The 19855-nt window shown below is 42.4% G+C and overlaps 2 protein-coding genes across 5 annotated transcripts in view; one reads left to right on the top strand and one right to left on the bottom strand.

The window, feature by feature from the left end:
* Positions 1 to 10486, top strand: part of LOC112263373 (ras GTPase-activating protein 1) — a 56108-nt gene extending 45622 nt beyond the window's left edge. Inside the window, exons 7-26 of one of the 2 annotated variants that reach the window (XM_024439530.2) lie at positions 878 to 930; positions 2760 to 2910; positions 3231 to 3309; positions 3432 to 3555; positions 3806 to 3962; positions 4193 to 4280; positions 4379 to 4459; positions 4835 to 4992; positions 5171 to 5247; positions 5384 to 5556; positions 6835 to 6994; positions 7175 to 7317; positions 7814 to 7929; positions 8128 to 8232; positions 8599 to 8685; positions 8865 to 8932; positions 9043 to 9131; positions 9310 to 9387; positions 9510 to 9644; positions 9775 to 10486. In XM_024439530.2, coding sequence (XP_024295298.1) covers positions 878 to 930; positions 2760 to 2910; positions 3231 to 3309; positions 3432 to 3555; positions 3806 to 3962; positions 4193 to 4280; positions 4379 to 4459; positions 4835 to 4992; positions 5171 to 5247; positions 5384 to 5556; positions 6835 to 6994; positions 7175 to 7317; positions 7814 to 7929; positions 8128 to 8232; positions 8599 to 8685; positions 8865 to 8932; positions 9043 to 9131; positions 9310 to 9387; positions 9510 to 9644; positions 9775 to 9858 — 2206 coding nt within the window. In that variant the 3' untranslated portion in view covers positions 9859 to 10486. The remainder of the gene's footprint in view (positions 1 to 877; positions 931 to 2759; positions 2911 to 3230; positions 3310 to 3431; positions 3556 to 3805; positions 3963 to 4192; positions 4281 to 4378; positions 4460 to 4834; positions 4993 to 5170; positions 5248 to 5383; positions 5557 to 6834; positions 6995 to 7174; positions 7318 to 7813; positions 7930 to 8127; positions 8233 to 8598; positions 8686 to 8864; positions 8933 to 9042; positions 9132 to 9309; positions 9388 to 9509; positions 9645 to 9774) is intronic. The other variant, XM_024439532.2, reaches the window with a different exon arrangement.
* Positions 10487 to 10703: 217 nt separating this feature from the next.
* Positions 10704 to 17609, bottom strand: ccnh (cyclin H). 3 transcript variants are annotated; one of them, XM_024439534.2, is made up of 10 exons: positions 17324 to 17608; positions 16946 to 17075; positions 15039 to 15161; positions 14878 to 14951; positions 14409 to 14622; positions 14039 to 14202; positions 13767 to 13837; positions 13505 to 13613; positions 11081 to 11144; positions 10704 to 11001 (listed from the first exon to the last, which is right to left on the bottom strand). In XM_024439534.2, the coding sequence occupies exons 2-10, from the start codon at positions 17060 to 17062 to the stop codon at positions 10969 to 10971; spliced, it is 969 nt and encodes a 322-aa protein (XP_024295302.1). In that variant the 5' UTR covers positions 17063 to 17075; positions 17324 to 17608; the 3' UTR covers positions 10704 to 10968. The 3 variants fall into 3 exon arrangements, with proteins under 3 accessions (XP_024295302.1, XP_024295301.1, XP_024295303.1); XM_024439533.2 differs by having other exon boundaries at positions 10704 to 11004; positions 17324 to 17607; XM_024439535.2 differs by lacking the exons at positions 10704 to 11001; positions 11081 to 11144 and adding an exon at positions 12376 to 13331 and having other exon boundaries at positions 17324 to 17609.
* Positions 17610 to 19855: the final 2246 nt, after the last annotated feature.

Genomic DNA, 19855 nt, shown 5'->3' with positions numbered 1-19855 from the left:
AACCCATTTTAATGACTCCAACCTAAGTGTATGTAAACTTCTGACTTCAACTGTATGTACAATGTGAAAAATGAATTTTACAAATCCAACATTAAATAAATTGTATTGTATCTGTTAATTAACTAAAGTTGCTTTGTTTTGTACGAGTAGTTGAGTATTTGGAGTGAGATGACGTTAGAATGACTGACATTGGCCTCCCGGGATGCGCGTTGTGTTAAGAAGCAGTGCGGCTTGGTTGGGTTGTGTTTCGAAGGACGCATGGCTTTCGACCTTCGTCTCTCCCGAGCCCGTACAGGAGTTGTAGTGATGAGACAAGATAGTAATTACTAAAACAAAATGGGAACTGCATCGCAGCGCTAGCTGTTCCACCGAGACTCTGGGTTTGCGCCCAGGCTCTGTTGCAGCCGGCCGCGACCGGGAGGTCCGTGGGGCGACGCACAATTGGCTTAGCGTCGTCTGGGTTAGAAAGGGTTTGGCCGGTAGGGGTATCCTTGTCTCATCGCGCACCAGCGACTCCTGTGGCGCAGTGCAAGGTCGCCAGGTGCACGGTGTTTCCTCCGACACATTGGTGAGGCTGGCTTCCAGGTTGGATGCGCACTGTGATGAGACAAGATAGTAATTACTAAAGAAATTCAATACCACGAAATTGGGGAGAAAAGGTGGTTAAAATAAAAAATTTAAAAAAGAATGAATGACTTGCTGTTTGGAGTTCACCAATAGGATCTATCAGGTTGTGATTCATCATCGTAGACTCTGATCTGACCCTTCTAAAACCCCTCACCCCCTTTAAACCCAGCACATTATTGATCTGTCGGTTTTCTTTCCCTCCTCTCTCCCTTTTTTCATCTCTAATGGTCCACCCTCATCCTCTCTGTAGTTGGTATCACGGCAAGATCAGCAAACAAGAGGCCTACAACTTGCTGATGACAGGTAGCAAGCACAATATTCTGTCTTTAGATTTTACATTCTCCTCACGATTAATGTAGTACAATCTGATTATGCTCCCATATCTGTGATCTGTTATCAACAAACCTTTTCTGTTGCTAAAATATACACTACTAGTCAAAAGTTTGGACATGCCTACTCATTCAAGGGTTTTCTTTATTTCTACAATTTTATACATTGTAGAATAATAGTGAAGACCTCAACTATGAAATAACACATATGGAATCATGTAGTAACCAAAAAGGTGTTTCTTCAAAGTAGCCACCCTTTGCCTTGACAGCTTTGAACATTCTTGGCATTCGCTCAACCAGCTTCATGAGGTAGTCACCTGGAATGCTTTTCCAACAGTCTTGAAGGAGATCCCACATATGCTAAGCACTTGTTGGCTGCTTTTCCGTCACTGCAGTCCAACTCATCCCACACCATCTCAATTGGATTGAGGTCAGGTGATTGTGGAGGCCAGGCCATCTGATGCAGCACTCATCACTCTCCTTGGCCAAATATCCCTTACACTGCCTGAATGTGGGTTTTGGGTCATTGTCCTGTTGAATAACAAATGATAGTCCCACTAAGCGCAAACCAGTGGTAGCCATGCTTCTTGTTAAGTGTGCCTTGAATTCTAAATAAATCACTGACAGTGTCACCAGAAAAGCACCATCACACCACCACCTCCCATGCTTCACGGTGGAAACCACACATGCGGAGATCATCCATTCACCTACTTTGCGTCTCCCAAAGACACGGCAGTTGGAACCGAAGAGCTCAATTTTGGACTCATCAGACCAAAGGAAATATTTCCACAGGTCTACTGTCCTTTGTGCATGTTTCTTGGCCTATGCAAGTCTCTTCTTATTGGTGTTATTATTTATTTTACCTTTATTTAACTAGGCAAGACCGTTGAACAAATTCTTATTTTCAATGATGGCCTATGAACAGTGGGTTAACTGCCTTGTTCAGATTTCGATCTTGCAACCTTTCGGTTACTTGTCCAACGCTCTACCCATTAGGCTACCTGTCGCCCCTGAACATGTGTCCTTTAGAAGTGGTTTCTTTGCAGAAATTCGACCATGGCGGCCTGATTTCAGTCGCCTCTGAACAGTTGAGGTTGAGATGTGTCTGTTACTTGAACTCTGAAGCATTTATTTGGACTGCAATCTGAGGTGCAGTTAATTGCTGATAACTAACTTATTCTCTGCTGCAGAGGTAATTTTGGATCTTCCTTTCCTGTTGCGGTCCTCATGAGAGCCAGTTTCATAGCTCTTGATGGGTTTTGCGACTGCACTTGAAGAAACGTTCAAAACTCTTGAACTGTTCCGTATTGACCTTCATGTCTTAAAGTAATGATGGACTGTTGTTTATCTTTGCTTATTTGAGCTGTTCTTGCCATAATGTGGACTGGGTCTTTTGACCAAATATGGCCATCTTCTGTATACCAACACAACTGATGGGCTCAAATGCATTAAGAAGGAAAGAAATTCCAACAATGCACAACTGTTAATTGAAGTGCAGTCCAAGTGACTAGCTCATGAATCTGGTTGTGCAAAGCTGTCATCAAGGCACAGGTGGCTACTTTGAAGAATCTCAAATGTAAAATATATTTAGATTTGTTTAACTTTTTGTTTTGGTTACTACATGATTCCATGTGTTATTTCATAGTTTTGATGTCTTCACTATTATTCTACAATGTAGAAAATGGTCAAATAAAAACCCTGGAATGTGTAGATGTTTGTAGATGTCCAAACTTTTGACTGGTACTGCATGTTCCAATACTGTCAATGTCAACAATCAATGTGATTTCTCTCTCCCTTATTTAGTTGGCCAAGTGTCCAGCTTCCTGGTCCGGCCGTCAGACAACACACCTGGGGACTACTCCCTGTTTTTTCGCACCAATGAGAACATCCAAAGGTTTAAAATATGCCCCACGCCCAACAATCAGTACATGATGGGGGGGAGATACTACAACAGGTATGTGTAGCAGGGGCACGTACCATCTCCAAGTGCAGTAGTGATGAATCAAGATTTTTAATGAATCAGAAAATAACCTGGCCTGTAAATGGTGCCGGGAGGTTTTCCTGGTCGTGGGATGTGGTCAGGAAATCCTTTTTGGCATTACCTGTAAGCATACAGTATAAAGCTGTGGTGATATCCAGGTATACAGTTCCACATAGAAGTGGAGGTTATATAGAAATGACTATATAAAAGTCTGATGCGTTAGGAACGAGTATGGTGGTTAGTGCTGGTCATTAGAAATAACTGCTGTGCTCTGTCTGTTCTCTCTCTGGCAGTGTTGATGACATTATTGAGCATTATAAGAAAGAGCAGATTGTGGAGGGCTACAACCTGAAAGATGCTGTTTCAGTACAGGTAAGCCTGAGTCCACTAACCTCCGTTGTGCTACTCCTGTCCATAACAGTTTGAGACGTCTATAGATGTACAGGTATTTAATTGTGTTGATGTGGGGTTTTATTGACATTCGTGTATTTCAGCAACAGGAACAAGTGCTTTCAGACTTGGTGGACGGCAAGGAGATCTATAACACTATCAGACGGAAAACGAAAGACGCCTTCTACAAAAACATTGTCAAGAAAGGCTACCTCCTATTCAACAAAGGTACCCATATGTTTTTACGCTCAAATGCCTGGAAATGTAATCTTCCAGACCTTAGGCCATTTCTCTCTCTCCCACTTCTCCCTGAAGTGGTCACTGGCATACCACCCCTCGTGGATTTAAAAGGCACGGATTGGTGTAATAATAAATATGATGCAAACTCCCCCCTGAACTTGAGAGGGAGTGAACAAGTGCAGGCAGATGGGAGGGAATTGGCCTCATGTCTTCTCCCCTCTCCTCTTCCTACCCCCAGGCAAAGGCAAGCGGTGGAAGAACCTCTACTTCATCTTGGAGGGGAACGACGCCCAGCTCATCTACTTTGAGAGTGAGAAGAGGGCCACTAAACCCAAAGGCCTGATTGACCTGAGCGTGTGCTCGGTGTATGGCGTGCACGACAGTCTGTTTGGCAGGTGAGACATTTCACCCATTTACCATTGATCCTAGATCTGAGAGAACATTGAATGGGACAAGAACGAATCATTGCGACAGAACATAAGCCTATGGTTGTTTATTAATTTTTTTGTAGCCATTTTGGGCTGAGTCTTTTCTTTAAGTTCTTCTGAGTTTGATAGGAGTGCATACATTCGATTGGGCACGTGCTTGTTGAGTCACAACAATCTGCTCCTGTTTTTGTTTGCAGGCCAAACTGTTTCCAAGTTGTGATCCAGCACTTTAGTGAGGAACAGTACATATTCTACTTTGCTGGCGAGACCCCTGAACAGGCACAGGTTTGTACTGATCTGTCTCGCACACTCTCTCTCTTTGGGACATTCTTCAATCACACCTTTCTTTTTTCTAACAGTGTTTTTTTTTTCTCTCTTTGTAGGACTGGATGAAATGTCTGCAGACGTTCTGCAGTAACCTTAGGAAACCCACCCAGCCCACTCCCAACAAGAGGCTCCGACAGGTACAAACGCACTGTCAAGTGCTATTTTTATTGTGCTTTTATCATTTAAAAAAAAAAAGTATTTTTACAAATATATGCACTATGTGTTTCTCTTTTTATTTTTAACTGCGCCAAATGAAATTCCTTTGTTTGATATGGCAAACAAGTATTGAATCTTGAAATCCAAGTTGGGCCTTCACTCCCCAAAGAAAAAAGTTTAATTACAGATTTGGACATTTTAGCAGATGCCATTATCCAAAGTGTCTTACAGCGAACACATGTAGGTGGCCCATGCGGGATTCAAACCTACTAATTTGTAGTTCCAAGCAGCTGAGTCATCAGAAGCCCTGGCTGTGACTGACTGCCTGACTATTGACCTGGTATGTGTCCCATCAGGTGAGCAGTCTGGTCCTGTACGTGGAGGAGGCCCACAAGCTGCCGGTGAAGCACTTCACCAACCCCTACTGCAACATCTACCTGAACAGTGTGCAGGTGGCCAAGACCCACCCTCGAGAGGGCCAGAACCCAGTCTTCACTGAGGAGTTCATCTTTGAGTGAGTCCTAATTCCATCTTCATTCAAAGTGTTATTGGCAATTTAGGGGGAATTGGGACATTTTTATTTGGCTTCCATACTGCACTTACTGATGTAATCATTGCCATCAGCTGTCCAATCATGTTTGGGTTCACTAAATTGACAGACAGTTATTGTTCTATTTTTTTACCCCCTTCAGTGACTTGTCGAGTGAAATCAACAGGTTTGAAATCAGCCTGAGTAACAAGACAAAGAAGAGCAAAGAAAGTGACATCTGTGAGTCTGTTCTACTTAGACTAGAGCTATGTCACGAAATCTAACAATCTCTTTATAATCCCATTCCATATTGATATGAGAAAAACAGCGTTTTATTATCTGTGTTCCACTAAATGTCTCTCTCCCTCTCCTTCAGTATTCATGCGTTGCCAGCTGAGCCGACTGCAGAAGGGCCAGATGATAGACGAGTGGTTCCCTCTGAGCTCCCACGTGCCTCTGAAAGGCATCGAGCCGGGCTCCCTGAGGGTGCGAGCCCGCTACTCCATGGAGAAGATAATGCCTGAGGAGGAGTACAGCGAATTCAAAGAGGTCACACACACACTTATTAATGAAGATGATGATGAAGTCATTCATTAACTTCTCTAGGGTAGGGGGCAGTATTCGGGATTTTGGTTTAAAAGCATGCCCAAATTAAACTGCCTGCTACTCGGGCCCAGAAGATATGATATGCATATGACTGGTAGATTTGGATAGAAAACACTCTAAAGTTTCCAAAACTGTTAAAATAGTGTCTGCGTACAACAGAACTGATTTGGCAGGTGAAAACCTGAGAAAAATCCATTCAGGAAGCAGGGTTTTTGTTTTGTAGTTTTCTATTCAACGCCATTACTGTATCCATTGACTTAAGACTCAAATTGCAGTTCCTATGCCTTCCACTAGATGTCAACAGTCTTTAGAAATTGTTTCAGGCTTGTATTCTGAAAAATTAGTGAGTAAGAGCAGTCTGAATGAGTGGACCCTGCTGTGTCACAGAGCTTTTTCATGCGCGCAACCAGAGAGTGCCTTTCTTGTTTACCTTTTTATATTGACGACGTTATTGTCCGGTTGAAATATTATAGATCATTTAGACTAAAAACAATTTGAGTATTAAATATAAACATCGTTTGACATGTTTCTATGAACTTTACGGATACAATTTTTGGTCAGCCTGTTTTGACTGCGTTTGAGCCTGTGGATTACTGAAGAAAACAAAAACAAAATGTTTTCGGGTATATAAAGTGACTTTATTGAACAAAAGGAACATTTATTGAGTAAATGAATGTCTTCTGAGTGCAACCATATGAAGGTCATCAAAGGTAAGGATTAATTGTATCTCTATTTCTGACTTGTGTAACTCTTCTACTTGGCTGGTTACTGTTTGTAATGATTTGTCTGCTATGTTCTCAAATAATCGTACGGTATGCTTTCGCTGTAAAGCATTTTAAAAAATCTGACAGTGGTTGGATTCACAAGAAGTTAATCTTTAAACCTATGTAAAATATGTTTTGTTTTCTGAATTTTTATAATTAGTATTTCTGTATTTGAATTTGGCGCTCTGCAATCTCACTGGATGTTGGCCAGGTGGGACGCTAGCGCCCCACATACCCTAGAGAGGTTAATTAAGGATTACCATTAGTCAAGGTACAAAGACCAGCACTCTGTTGCAATAAGTGAGACACCAAAACATGGATCAGCAGTTAGTAACAAATACTGTATTACGTGTGAGGTACATAGTATGTGTCCTGGAAAACTACATGTCAAAATGATGGCCGCTTGATTGACCATAGGTCACATTGACTCTGTCTGGTTGTCTGTGTATCCCCACAGCTGATCCTGCTGAAAGAGTTCCATGTGATCTATGCTCTGGCCCATGTGTGTGGGCAGGACCGCACCCTGCTGGCCAGCATCCTGCTGCGCATCTTCAGACACGAGAAGACGGAGGCCCCCTTACTCAGGACACTCAATGACCGAGAGATCAACATGGAGGGTAAGACAAAGACACACACCTCTGCATGTTGTAGTGACATTGTGAAAGCCTGCTTCACAATGATAAAGAGCCAATCTCCACTTTTAGATACTTTGTGTTTATGATTCCAACATGAAAGCTATGACACACACACACACACACTTGGCTGATGAGAAGTCCCCTCTCTCTGGTGGTTCCCAGACGAGGCGACAACCCTGTTCCGAGCGACCACGCTGGCCAGCACGCTGATGGAGCAGTACATGAAGGCCACGGCCACACCCTTCGTCCACCACGCCCTCAAAGACACCATCCTTAAGATCATGGAGAGCAAGCAGTCCTGCGAGGTAAACACACAACACAACATTTTCTGACATGCAGAAAGGCTTTAGCCTTATTTCGTTTAGCCCAAGCTCTACCTACTGTATCAGTTTGGCAACATCTTACGTCTGTAAAGTTACTTCAGTCAACTCTTTCAGCAGAGAAGTGTGTGGGCAACAACTCAGCTATTCTTCACTTTATCTCCCGAGTGGAGTGGAACACTTGGCATTTATAACATCATATCAGTACTTTGGCTACACAGAAGACAAAACAGTAACTCCTGTCACAATGACACAGATTCACAGTGCTGTTGTGATCTCACAGGACTCTTCAGACTGACTGTCTGCTCCAGTGGAACAGAGGGCATTACACATTCTCTTCCACAGTTGCTTTCAACAGTAAATCCTACTCTTGTGAAATAATCTTATGTAGCCCATCTTGTTTTTGTTCACGAGCACACTTCTATCTGTATAATGAAACATCTCTCTTTCCTTTCCTGTTTTTCTGTGTCCCCCTCACTAGCTGAATCCCTCAAAACTGGAGAAGAACGAGGATGTGAATCTGAACCTAGCCCACCTCCTCAACATCCTGTCTGAGCTGGTGGAGAAGATCTTCATGGCTGCTGAGATCCTGCCCCCGTAAGCACACACCAATCCACGTTGCACATACCAACAAACTAACACGGGAACCATCCACATAGGGTTGGGGCGATGTATGAACTTTTGGCATATCGTCGATCGGGACTCATTGATTTGGACTAACAAAAGGACGAATCAATCCGTTAATTTGACTAGAATTCTGAAATGTCACTGTCTGTACTGTTCTGCTTTGTCAAGTGTAAATAGGCTATCATCTGTCATCGACGATGACGTCCCCATCGACGATGGCTGTCAATCATTATCGTCACCCGATGACATCATTCATCGGCCCAACCCTAATAAGTAAGGAAGTGTATATCCGACCGGCAGAACGAAAACTTAAGTTTAGGCATAGGGGTCGAAATTGAGGTTAAGGTTAGGAATAGTCTCAGTGAGGCATAAAAGTAACATTGGGGTTAGCGTAACGCCGCCATTCATATTCTGCCGGTTAAATATACACTGCCATTTTAAATAACCATCTCCATAGTTTGAACCCTGTATATCATGACATTCTCCTGTAGTACAGTCAATCTATTATGTCATCAGACAAACCAACAAATGAACTGAACACATTAAATACATCCATAGGCTAGCTTGAAGTTCATACATTTCTATTTAAATCATGTTCCAGAAAATTCAGTCTCACTCTCTCTTCCATGACCCTTCCAGGACTCTAAGGTATATCTATGGGTGTCTGCAGAAATCAGTGCAGCAGAAATGGCCGGCCAACACCACCATGAGAACCAGAGTCGTAAGGTAACTAACTGTACACACCATGGATCTACTTTGCCATCTGCAACCCTCATGGATAGGCAGCTCACAGCATTAGATCATTAGAAACCATTCTAGTGTTATGGTGCCTTTGGTCAAGGGGGGCCTATATCAGGAATGTTTGGGAAGCATTGATCTAACGGATACTTGTTTCGCTCTTCCAGTGGCTTTGTGTTCCTGAGACTGATCTGTCCTGCCATCCTCAACCCAAGAATGTTCAACATCATTGCTGGTGAGCCTTTAACCTTTGTATTTGGTATTGCATAAATTGATTATTTCTTAGCATGGAATGAAGAGTGGGTCCATACATTACTTAATTTACTTGTTCATCTTTTTTTGTAGACCCTCCCTCTGCAACAGCAGGCCGTACCCTCACATTGATTGCCAAGTCTGTCCAGAACCTGGCTAACCTGGTGGAGTTTGGTGCTAAGGTACGACCACCTTAAAGCTCCTACACTGTTCCGTGTAGGAACGTTTGCATCCCTGTTGTCTAAGCGCAATCCTCCATAGCTGTGTGTTGTACCTTGTTTCTATCCTTCAGGGAACAGTATTTATATCTTTACTTTCTGACATAAATGTTAATGGAGTGTGTTCCTCTTTTCAATCCAGGAGCCCTACATGGAGGGTGTGAACCCCTTCATCAAAAACAACAAACATAGGATGATCATGTTTCTGGATGAGTTGGGGGTAGGTTACTTGTTTCCATTTCTGTTAAGACACTGTTGGAAGTCTTTAGGAACCTGCAGACAGACATGTGGCAGTTCTGTTCCAATGTCTAGGTCAGATGTTAACATGCGTGTCCTTCACAGAATGTCCCTGACCTCCCTGAAGTTACAGAGCACTTTAGGACAGACCTGTCCCGTGACCTTGCAGCCCTGCATGAGATCTGTGTCTCTCACTCAGACGATCTCCGCACCCTGAGCAATGAGAGGGGAGCACAGCAGGTGTGTGTGTGGCAAGTGCATTCAACCAGCAATTGAAAGGCCAAAAAGTATTTTTGAATCTGTTAATGACATGGTACCAAACATGCCATGATGATTGTAAACCATGGCTGTCTCATGTTTCTCTTTGTAGCACGTGCTGAAAAAGCTACTGGCCATCACTGAGCTCCTTCAGCAGAAACAGGTTCACTATGCCATGTCCAACAGCAACAGGTAGTACAGCACTCCTCCCCTCTCCATCCATCCCGCCTTTTCCTCGCACGGAGTTGCACACGGGAACCGACCAAGCATGCTCCACTCATCACCATGGCAACCCACCCCTCATCTCCGAAAGCCCCGCCCACCATCCCGCCAAAATTTCCCATGCCATGAGAACAGCGGCAAACAGAGCCAGTACCAAACTGTTCATGATTCTGTATGTATCGTACCCCTTTTATTACAAGGGTCAAAGATTTTATTTCAAAGCAAAGCGTCACATACCCAAGACATGTTTGCCATCTCCATTATGAGGAAAGTCAAACCTGTTTCTTATAACTGGATTATGAGCGATAATGCTTTTTATACTGTAATTTGATTCCTTTTATGGTTGTGACAATATCCACAAAGTGCTGAAACTAGCGTTTCTTGTATGTTGTTTTAGTTTGGAAATGTTAATACAGAAAGTATGTCAAATTCTCTTGCTGGAATCATGAGTATATAATTGAGACAAACTGAATTGTTTTGTTTTCCAACTGTATCATGTTTGTTTAGTTCAGTCTCAATGCCAGACAAGATACATAATCAAAGAAACAGCAGTACAGATTGTATCAGACATGCATGCACTTATTAAACTTTTTTGTAAAGTAGATAGTGGAATCTTTTCTTCCCCAGGTAACTGGTGTATTTCTAAATCTCAGACATGTGTTCTCAGGAGAAGTGTAGCTCTGTATCATAGTGTATTGAAGCTCTGCTCAGACACAGGATGCCCACCTAAACTTTTTCCATGGAATATTCAAAAGCATACAGTTATACCATGTTATCACAAGAGAAACACATTTGGTATTTAAAGGTTGACACCATAAAACAAGTACAAAAATAGGTTTATTATATTACAAGACCATAATGTATGGCCTGATAAGAACAAAGAAAAACACTAATGGTGGATTTCCCCCCCCCCCCACACTGGGTAGACCACCTGTGAGACAATATTGCTGATCCTTCAGTGGCAAAATGGTTGGGTGATCTATTCAATCCATATGGCAGAAGTTCAGCGTTAAAGGCAATGTTAGCAGAGCGTAAACGCTGAATCGGAAATTCAGGGATACAGATTGAATAAAGCACATTGTTTTCATAAGTCATCCAAATCTTCATCCGTCCACTCCTCCTAGAAAACACAGCAAGCTATTAATGACATGAAATGTAGAGGCACTGGTAGCCAAAATGTATGTGGTTTCACTCACTTCTTCTGTCATGCGGGGCTCTTTCGCTACATGATCGTCATCCTCATATCCTCGTTTTCTTTTCCTGTAGAACAGATTAAGATTTAACTGTCAGATGAAAGAGCGCACAATGTTTGGGTGGTATATGAAGTATTGGTGACCGGTAGGCTAAAACTGACTGGATTTATGGAAGGATCATGGAGATCGGTCTGCTGGAAGCTGTTTTAGCAGGCCACATTTGTTAAACATGTGCATGACTTGAAGGGATAACATCTCCAGTCCCATGTCATCTGTCATGACACCACGGTGAATACCCTGCAAAGTGACTCCGGAGTTCATATCCGATTGTATGGATATAGAAGGGGTAGGGTGGCAGTCTTAAATAAATGGCATTAGATGTAACTGATCAATCTGAGGCCTTTTCAACAGCGTACACTTTGTCTTGCAGGACTGAGTGCACCATCATGGCATTGGCTGCCACCATCCAGGTAATGTGAATTCTACAAAGACTGGACGGGTTGGTCAGTCAACCAAACCGCCATCAAGCCCTGGACCGGAGACTAGGTGAATTTGTATTGAGCATGTAGCTTTCTGGATGTGTCGGTCCACTATAGCTGACTGGATCTGGGAATCTCTTACCAGTCCCAAAGCCCTGGAACAGACACTGGTGAAATAAGGAAGAACTCCTTACCCAATGCTAGGTTGAACTATATTCAAGCTGAGAGGGCCAGACCGACATGAACAGGACACTGTTAGCCTATTTTGCCAGTTATTATAGCTTACAGACAGCAAAAGAAAACTGAACTGGATCACCTATATAATGATTGGCTTGGCCTTTGTCCTGAAATTGGGAGGGGGCCTGAGTTGAACCCTAGAGACACTGCCTTTTCAACAGTGGAACCTTCCCAGGGGACCTCGGGGCAGCGGTGAGCCAAACCATCGTATCGATAACAACGATCTTCAGGGAAATCTAACATAGCACCTCCAAGACACAAGCCTTAACTCACTTTACACACCACTTGATTTCACAACTCAAATGGCAGTTTACAATTCACACTAGCTTATTATACAGGTAACTGCCAAAATAGTGGAAACCCCTGGGTAAATGAGGGTTCTGGAGGCTCTTATGGTGTGGGGTGCATTTTCCTGGCATGGTTTAGGTCCACATCCAAAGTATGAGTGGTCACAATGGTTTGATGAGCTTGTAAACGATGTAAGCCATGGTCGTCTCAGTCACCAGATATCTGGGAGATTCTGGAGTGGTGCCTGAGACAGCGTTTCTACCACCAACAAAACACCAAATGATGGAATTTCTCATGGAAGAATGGCGTTGCCCCCCTCCAATAGAGTTCCAGATACTTGTGGAATCTATGCCAAGGTCGCATTGAAGCTGGCGGCTTGTGGTGGCCCAACGTCCTATTAAGACACTTGGGGTTATCTTTATTTTTTCAGTTACCTGTATATAGCACTGAAGCTACTAGCTATATCTTTTGTATGCTGCTTTGCCTGTTATATGACAAAACCAGTGTTTATGTATGATAGGTTAACATTTGTATGATAAGCTAACAGTTTGTAAGAACTATTTGTAACATGTGCATGTATAACCCTATGGAAACTGCCGATGACTGGGCCTACATACAGTATGTGCTGCTCTGAGAAACTAAAGGAACTGAGAAATCCTCCCTTTAAGCCTGAGCACATCAACTGAAGCTTTCATATATTTGCAACTTCAAATGTAACCCTCACTAACCCACTTCCCTTGGTGATAACAAGCCAACACCACACTGACCAAGATAATTGAATAATTTTGTGCAGGCCATATACAGATTCACCTCTCTGTCGTTTGGATGAGAACTGGCTGACCTAATACTGCTCATACAAACCCCTCTAAAAGTCAGACTCAATTTAGATGCACTGAAGAGTATACAGGACTTTACAAACCTCACCCAAGTGTTCATAGACTTGAGATATGGGTGAGATTAAACCCCACTCTTCAAATATATAAATGTCAGCTGTGCTTCATGGAGCGTGAAACTGTTCTGCTTCCTCTTTATTTCATATAGCTGATGTGTTTATTTTTCTATCTGATAGACAGAATCGTAAATCTTTTGCATCTTATATACACTTGATCGACCTGGCTAAATAAAAACTTAGTATGTATGGAGAAAGGTATCGCTGCTAGACTATTTATTATGAAGGGAGTTTGGATGAGTCCTGATTGTTGTAGTAGTCTCAGAAGCAGGAATATCCTCTCGTTACCAGTCAGCCATTCCTATCACACAATATTAACCTGTTACTCAAGTCAGCTGAACATTTCTACCTTGAAATTCACTCCCTAGTTGTGCGGTAGTGCACCATGTAACCATACACTCTGCACAAATACAATCTAACAATTGCGTGCGTTTGTAACTGACAGATGCATGCACTCAAGAAGGCTATACGTACATGTTGGAGTTTGTGCCAAAGTCAGCATGGACCCTCTCCAGTTTCACTTTGTAAGCGTTCACCTCGTCTGGTTTTGGAAGTTCATACTTTTTCATGAGACTTTTTATCCCTGTATGAAAAGGAAAAACACATTTTGATGTTTGTCACTGAAACAACATGTTAATGTTGCTTTGTAGAATGTTGATGTGCTGTCAAACAGATCAAACTTGCCACCAAGTGGTTGTAATTGGTAAATGCAACAATGCAGGCAAAAACTACTCACGTCTCATCGCGTCGTACATCTTTAAGAGTGTTTCTTTGTCCTCCTTCAGTCCCATACATTCAGTCAGATAGCTATAACAAAAGGGACAACAAAACTAGTTCAAGACTAAATTGATCATAATTCATGAAAACAGATTGTGAGAATACTACCCTGTCTACAATACACTATGGAAGAATGTTTTCACTTGCTGCTCTCTAGGCCATGTTCAGCCCATATCCCCTGGAACATGGCCTTGCTCTAGTCTAGAACACAGAGCCCTGTTAGTGGCCTACCTCTCCATGCTGAGGCCGGCCCGCGACGCACTGTTCAGGATGGCTGTCATGGCTATCTGAGATGGGGGAAACAGCAGCCCACTATCTGTCAGGGTGACCCGCGTCAGGAAGTCATCAACACTCTTCCTCAGAGACTCTGGGTTCTCCAGAAGAGGGTACCTTGTCTGCGGAAAAGGTCACCAATAGACAGAGCTGTTGACTGAAGCCTTAGTTGGCACATAACCTGCTGGGTTTTCTATTCTTACAGAATCAACTAAGTCCACAACATGGCTCTTTCAATCTCAGCAGCATATAATTGCACAACACAGGTTTATGTTCATCTGCTGTGCATCATTGACCAACTAAGTATCTCCATTTCCAGCTTACCCACCTTGATGTCTATGAGCAGGCCCTCCATAGGTCTGTAGGGGGTGTGCACCACCAGGTGGAAGTTGAGCTGCTGAATGAGAAGGAGCTCATACTCCAAAATCTGTTCAAGAGCCCTCTCCTGCCCGGCCGCACTCTCCTGCACAAGATTCCCCACAAACTGGGTGCTGGACACATTAAACTCATCCACCTTACAGGACAGGTAGGCACAGATCAGCCTGAAAGAAAATAAAAGAAAGCAAGACAGGGAAGAGGTGGGCCAAAAAGGGATAAGGGTGGCAAGGAGATTGGGTGAGAGAAAAAAAAGAGCAGAGGAAAGGAAGGTTGGTAGAAGGGAAAGACGTGGAGAGAATGAGGGCGAGAGAGGTTATGTACAGTGAGTTCAGAAAATAAAGTGTGCATCTATCTAAATAGGAGTTTCTTAACATAAGGCTCTGGGACTACTGGTCAAAGACAAGCCCTTTACTACTCACATGATTGTTCTGGGGTGGTATTCCATCAGTGAGTTGTTCAGGTAAAATCTCCGGAAATACATGATAGCTGTACCCTGTTGAGATGATTGCACTCTTAAGCCCCTTAGATAAATCCAGGTGGACTAGATCTGATTTACAGTGTACCCTTACAAAATACATACCACAACAGACTTGGGCATCACAGGCTTGAAAGCATTACAGAAGTCAAGGAGTCTCTTCTCATAGTGTCTGAAAAGGACATTCTCCTCGTGAGCCTCCAGGAACACGGCGTCACTAACCCCAGGCTTTATCAAGGCAGGGTCAAAGTAAAGGATGAGAGGGGGAACAACAAGGGCATTAACAAACTCAATGTTGGAAGCAGGTGGCAACTATAATCGAAGTTAAAAATCCAATGAGGCCATTTTTTTAAATGTCTAAATCAAATCATTTCTGTGTAGCAAGTACCAAGCAAGAATTTTGCGGGAGTGGTCTGAGTGGGGAGTGGAAAACTTTAAATTAGCTGTTATTGGCAGAGAGGTTTGGAACTCTTTCTTATAGGTCTGTTAACTAGGCCTAATTCACCAGGCAGTCCAAAGCTGTATCACAATTCCAGTGGGTCAGAAGTTTACGTACACTTAGACTGTGCATTTAAACAGCTTGGAAAATTATGTCATGGCTTTAGAAGGTTCTGATTGACATCATTTGAGTCAATTGGAGGTGTACCTGTGGATGTATTTCAAGGCCTATCTTCAAACTCAGTGCCTCTTTGCTTGACATCATGGGAAAAATCAAAAGAAATCAGCCAAGACTTCAGAAAAAAAATGGTAAACCTCCACAGGTTTGATTCATCCTTGGGAGCAATTTCCAAACGCCTGAAGGTACCAGTTCATCTGTACAAACAATTGTACACAAGTATAAACACCATGGGACCACGCAGCCGTCATACCGCTCAGGAAGGAGACGCGTTCTGTCTCCTAGAGATGAACGTACTTTGGTGTGAAAAGTGCAAATCAATCCCAGAACAACAGCAAAGGACCTTGTGAGGATGCTGGAGGAAACAGGTACAAAAGTATCTATATCCACAGTAAAACGAGTCCTATATCGACATAACCTGAAAGGCCGCTCAGCAAGGAAGAAGCCACTGCTCAAAAAAGCCAGACTACAGTTTGCAAATGCACATGAGAACAAAGATCATACTTTTTGGAGAAATGTCCTCTGGTAAGATGAAACAAAAATAGCACAATCCCAACCGTGAAGCACGGGGGTGGCAGCATCATGTTGCGGGGGTACTTTGCTGCAGTTCACAAAATAATGGCATATATCCAAAATGATGTGGATATATTGAAGCAACATCTCAAGACATCCGTCAGGAAGTCAAAGCTTGGTCGCAAATGGGTCTTCCAAATGGACAATGACCCCAAGCATACTTGGCTTAAGGACAACAAAGTCAGGGTATTGAAGTGGCCATCACAAAGCCCTGACCTCAATCCCATAGAAAATTTGTGGGCAGAACTGAAAAAGCATGTGTGAGCAAGGAGGCCTACAAACCTGTCTCAGTTACACCAGCTCTGTCAGGAGGAATGGGCCAAAATTCACCCAACTTATTGTGGGAAGCTTATGGAAGGCTACCCAAAACGTTTGACCCAAGTTCAACAATTTAAAGGCAATGCTACCAAATACTAATTGAGTGTATGGTAACTTCTGACCCAATGGGAATGTGAGGAACTAAAAGCTGAAATAAATAATTCCCTACTATATTACCCTGACATTTCACATTCTTAAAATAGTGGTGATCCTAACTGACCTACGACAGGGAATTTTTACTAGGATTAAATGTCAGGAACTGTGAAAAACTAAGTTTAAATGTATTTGGCTAAGGTGTATGTAAACTTCCAACTTGGGAAGTTGGGAGGTCGGCAAACAAAATGAGCACACATTTACAGCCTTACTGTGTGTTGGGTCAGAGTCACACCATTGGGTGTATGCAAACTTTGGACTTCAACTGTATATATAAAAACACAGGAAATCACGTTGTCTGCACCTGGCCTTTTAACACTAGCCTAATGTCAAATGTTTTAAATAATTTTACCTTCCCACTGGCAAGCATTTTGTTGCGATATTTCTGGTTGGCTTCACATCTCAGTTGTTCCAGACTTTCTTCATTGTCGAATGTCCAGTACTTTTTCTGTGAGCTAATGTGAAACATGGTGAAGCTCTGACTGCACATAACAGAAAATTGATTGTCAAATACTGTTACTTGAATAACAGTTACACAACATCACATGTGCATGCTACGTTAGCAAGCCAACAAACGGATTAGCCTATGCTATAGCATTTGATAGTTCGTTGCCTGTCCAATAGAAAATATTATAGCTAGTTTAAAGAAGCAAGTGACGTTAAGCGGTAGCGAGTATTAAGCAAGCTGCTTGGCAACATTGAAGAAGAAGAGGCCCCGTTCTTTCCTTACCTTTTAGCTAGCCGATGGTAGCTAAGGCGTTAGCAACAGCCGGCTAGCACTATCTAGTCGGTCGTTGCTGTTCGACTTGTTAGCGAAGCTTCTACGAGCTGTCTAATCAAACTCCAGATGATCCGTACAAACGTTATGATATAACTAACTTGCTAGCTCGATAAACTATTAATATCTTTATGATTTTGAAAGTAACTAACTATCTTAGCAAGTAGCTTGCACATTCATATCAACAGCATGTCCATTGCGTAGTTGTACCGTAATATATGGTAAAGTGCGCAAATTGATATGCGCACGTAGGTGGGCAGGTAGCATTTATTATCATGAAGCTTGACCCAGAGGCAGCTCTTAAGAGTGGTGAGTAGCTAGAACAGCCACAAAGTAAAACAAACAATGTAAAACTGAACCTTATCCACACTGCTAACCCTAATGACTAAACCGAACCTTTAATTAAGACCAATAAGCACATTTTTGTTTTCATGAATGTTATCATATATACAATTTTGACTCAGCAGCTGGCACATCAAATGGAAATTGCTCAGTGCGGCCTCCAGGGCAAGATTCATGACAATTACACGTCAACCTGCTGTACTGTACAGTAGGGTGCATGTAGGGGTTAAAGTCAAGATCACCTAGGATGAACAATTAGACTACACCTTTATATGATTTTTTATCATCACAGCTGGGGCTCTTTTGTTCAGGGCATAAAGCTGTGGTAGTGTGATTTTGATAACTGATTATATCAAAGGCAAACAGCTCGTCAACATAACTCTCCATATCTATCTAACACACACACACACACACACACACACACACACACACACACACACACACACACACACACACACAAAGAGAGATAAAGAGTGGGAAAGAGAGTGAGCGGAAGGAGAGAGAAAGAGAGCAGCAATTAAATTCATTAAAAATCCTACAATGTGATTTTCTGGATTTTTTTCCCCTCATTTTGTCTGTCATAGTTGAAGTGTACCTATGATAAAAATTACAGGCCTCTCTCATCTTTTTAAGTGGGAGAACTTGCACAATTGGTGGCTGCCTAAATACTTTTTTGCCCCACTGTAAGTACAATTATGGGTAGGGCTTTATGCTGAGAAGAATGTCAGAAATTGAAAGACCAAGGTTGGTGTGGATACACAAGCTGGCCTTTTGGCCAGAGGAGAACATAACCTAGGCTACCATCAATAATGGTAGCCTATTCCATTTAGCAACATTTGGGCATCAACATAGATGATTGTTTAGTTGTTGTTATAGGCAATGTCAGCACACAGTGATGAGTTTTTATTAAATATCAAATAAATGTCCATTTAACAACCCGTTGAGTTCCATTTTCTCTTGACATTTGAAATAACAAGTATGCAGAGGCTTGCTACATGCTAAAGACAAGACATTTCTTTGGAATCACTGAAACCCCCACATCTATTCACCAAACTAAAAGCCATGTCATCTCCTGGCCAATTTTATTTGTCTATTTGTCAGATCCGTCCCACCAAAATCATAGGCTATGGCCAAAACATAGAAGGGGATATTAATTAGCCTTTAGCCAGTCAATGGGGTGGCAGGGTAGCCTAGTGGTTAGTGTCGGACTAGAAACTGTAAAAGTTGCAAGTTCATATCCCCGAGCTGACAAGGTACAAATCTGACGTTCTGCCCCTGAACAGGCAGTTAACCCACTGTTTTTAGGCCGTCATTGAAAATAAGAATTTGTTCTTAACTGACTTGCCTAGTTAGATGAAAAAAAATCAAGGGCAAATGTAGTGTTTCTGAGAAAGGTTACTAATTGAAATATGAAAACCAGCAACTGAACTGAAAACAAAAAAAGGTTTACTCAACCCCCACTCTACCTAGTGGTTCCATATTGCCTTATTTGCATAAACATTAGTAATTTATGAATAATAAATGTCCTTGCGTTCAGTGGGAGCCATTCATTTGAATATCATCATAGCACTACTGTTGTATGTCCTGTGTGCGGTGTTATCACGAAGCCCTTAAAGCCTGCATATTGAACCAAAAGCAAAGGAAATGCTAGCAGGTATGTGGGACTTTGCAATATTTTTATTTCTTGCACACGCTGTCAATCGGCAGTACATTTTCAGTCTGAGCGTTTTAACAGATATGGTTTTATTATTGCATGCTATGTACAGGGAGCTTGTATCTAGCCTACAATACCAACCGCTCGTTCTTTGCCCTGTGAATTGCATAAACATGAAGCATCAATGCATTATTGATGAGACCATAGCAACGTATATAAGCTATGGTGCATATGTGCGTGTATGTGGGTGTGTTCGTGTTCACTTCTAGGTGGTTTTACCCTGCATTTGATAACATGCAGCTAGGCATGTATATAGCATAAATCTACACTTTCCTGTTGTTGTCAACAAGATGTAGCCTAGTTTCCCTATTTGCATTATTTTCCGCCTGTGTATGGGATGTGTGTGTGTGTGTGTGTGTGTGTGTGTGTGTGTGTGTGTGTGTGTGTGTGTGTGTGTGTGTGTGTGTGTGTGTGTGTGTGTGTGTGTG

This window comes from Oncorhynchus tshawytscha, linkage group LG12 (genome assembly GCF_018296145.1).
Source record: "Oncorhynchus tshawytscha isolate Ot180627B linkage group LG12, Otsh_v2.0, whole genome shotgun sequence".
NCBI classification, from domain to species: Eukaryota; Metazoa; Chordata; class Actinopteri; order Salmoniformes; family Salmonidae; genus Oncorhynchus; species Oncorhynchus tshawytscha.
The sequence above is the reverse complement of the archived record's forward strand: the minus strand, read 5'-3'. Positions and strand labels throughout refer to the sequence as shown.

Bases quoted from the DNA above. Each gene is read 5' to 3' on its own strand.
- ccnh (XM_024439533.2), bottom strand. From the start codon at position 17,062: ATGTTTCACATTAGCTCACAGAAAAAGTACTGGACATTCGACAATGAA. The intron at 13,838-14,038 runs GTAGGCCACTAA...CTTTTGTTATAG, and splicing joins GCCGGCCTCAGCATGGAGAG to CTATCTGACTGAATGTATGG. The intron at 11,145-13,504 runs GTACGTATAGCC...TCTGTTCTACAG, and splicing joins TTTGGCACAAACTCCAACAT to GAAAAGAAAACGAGGATATG.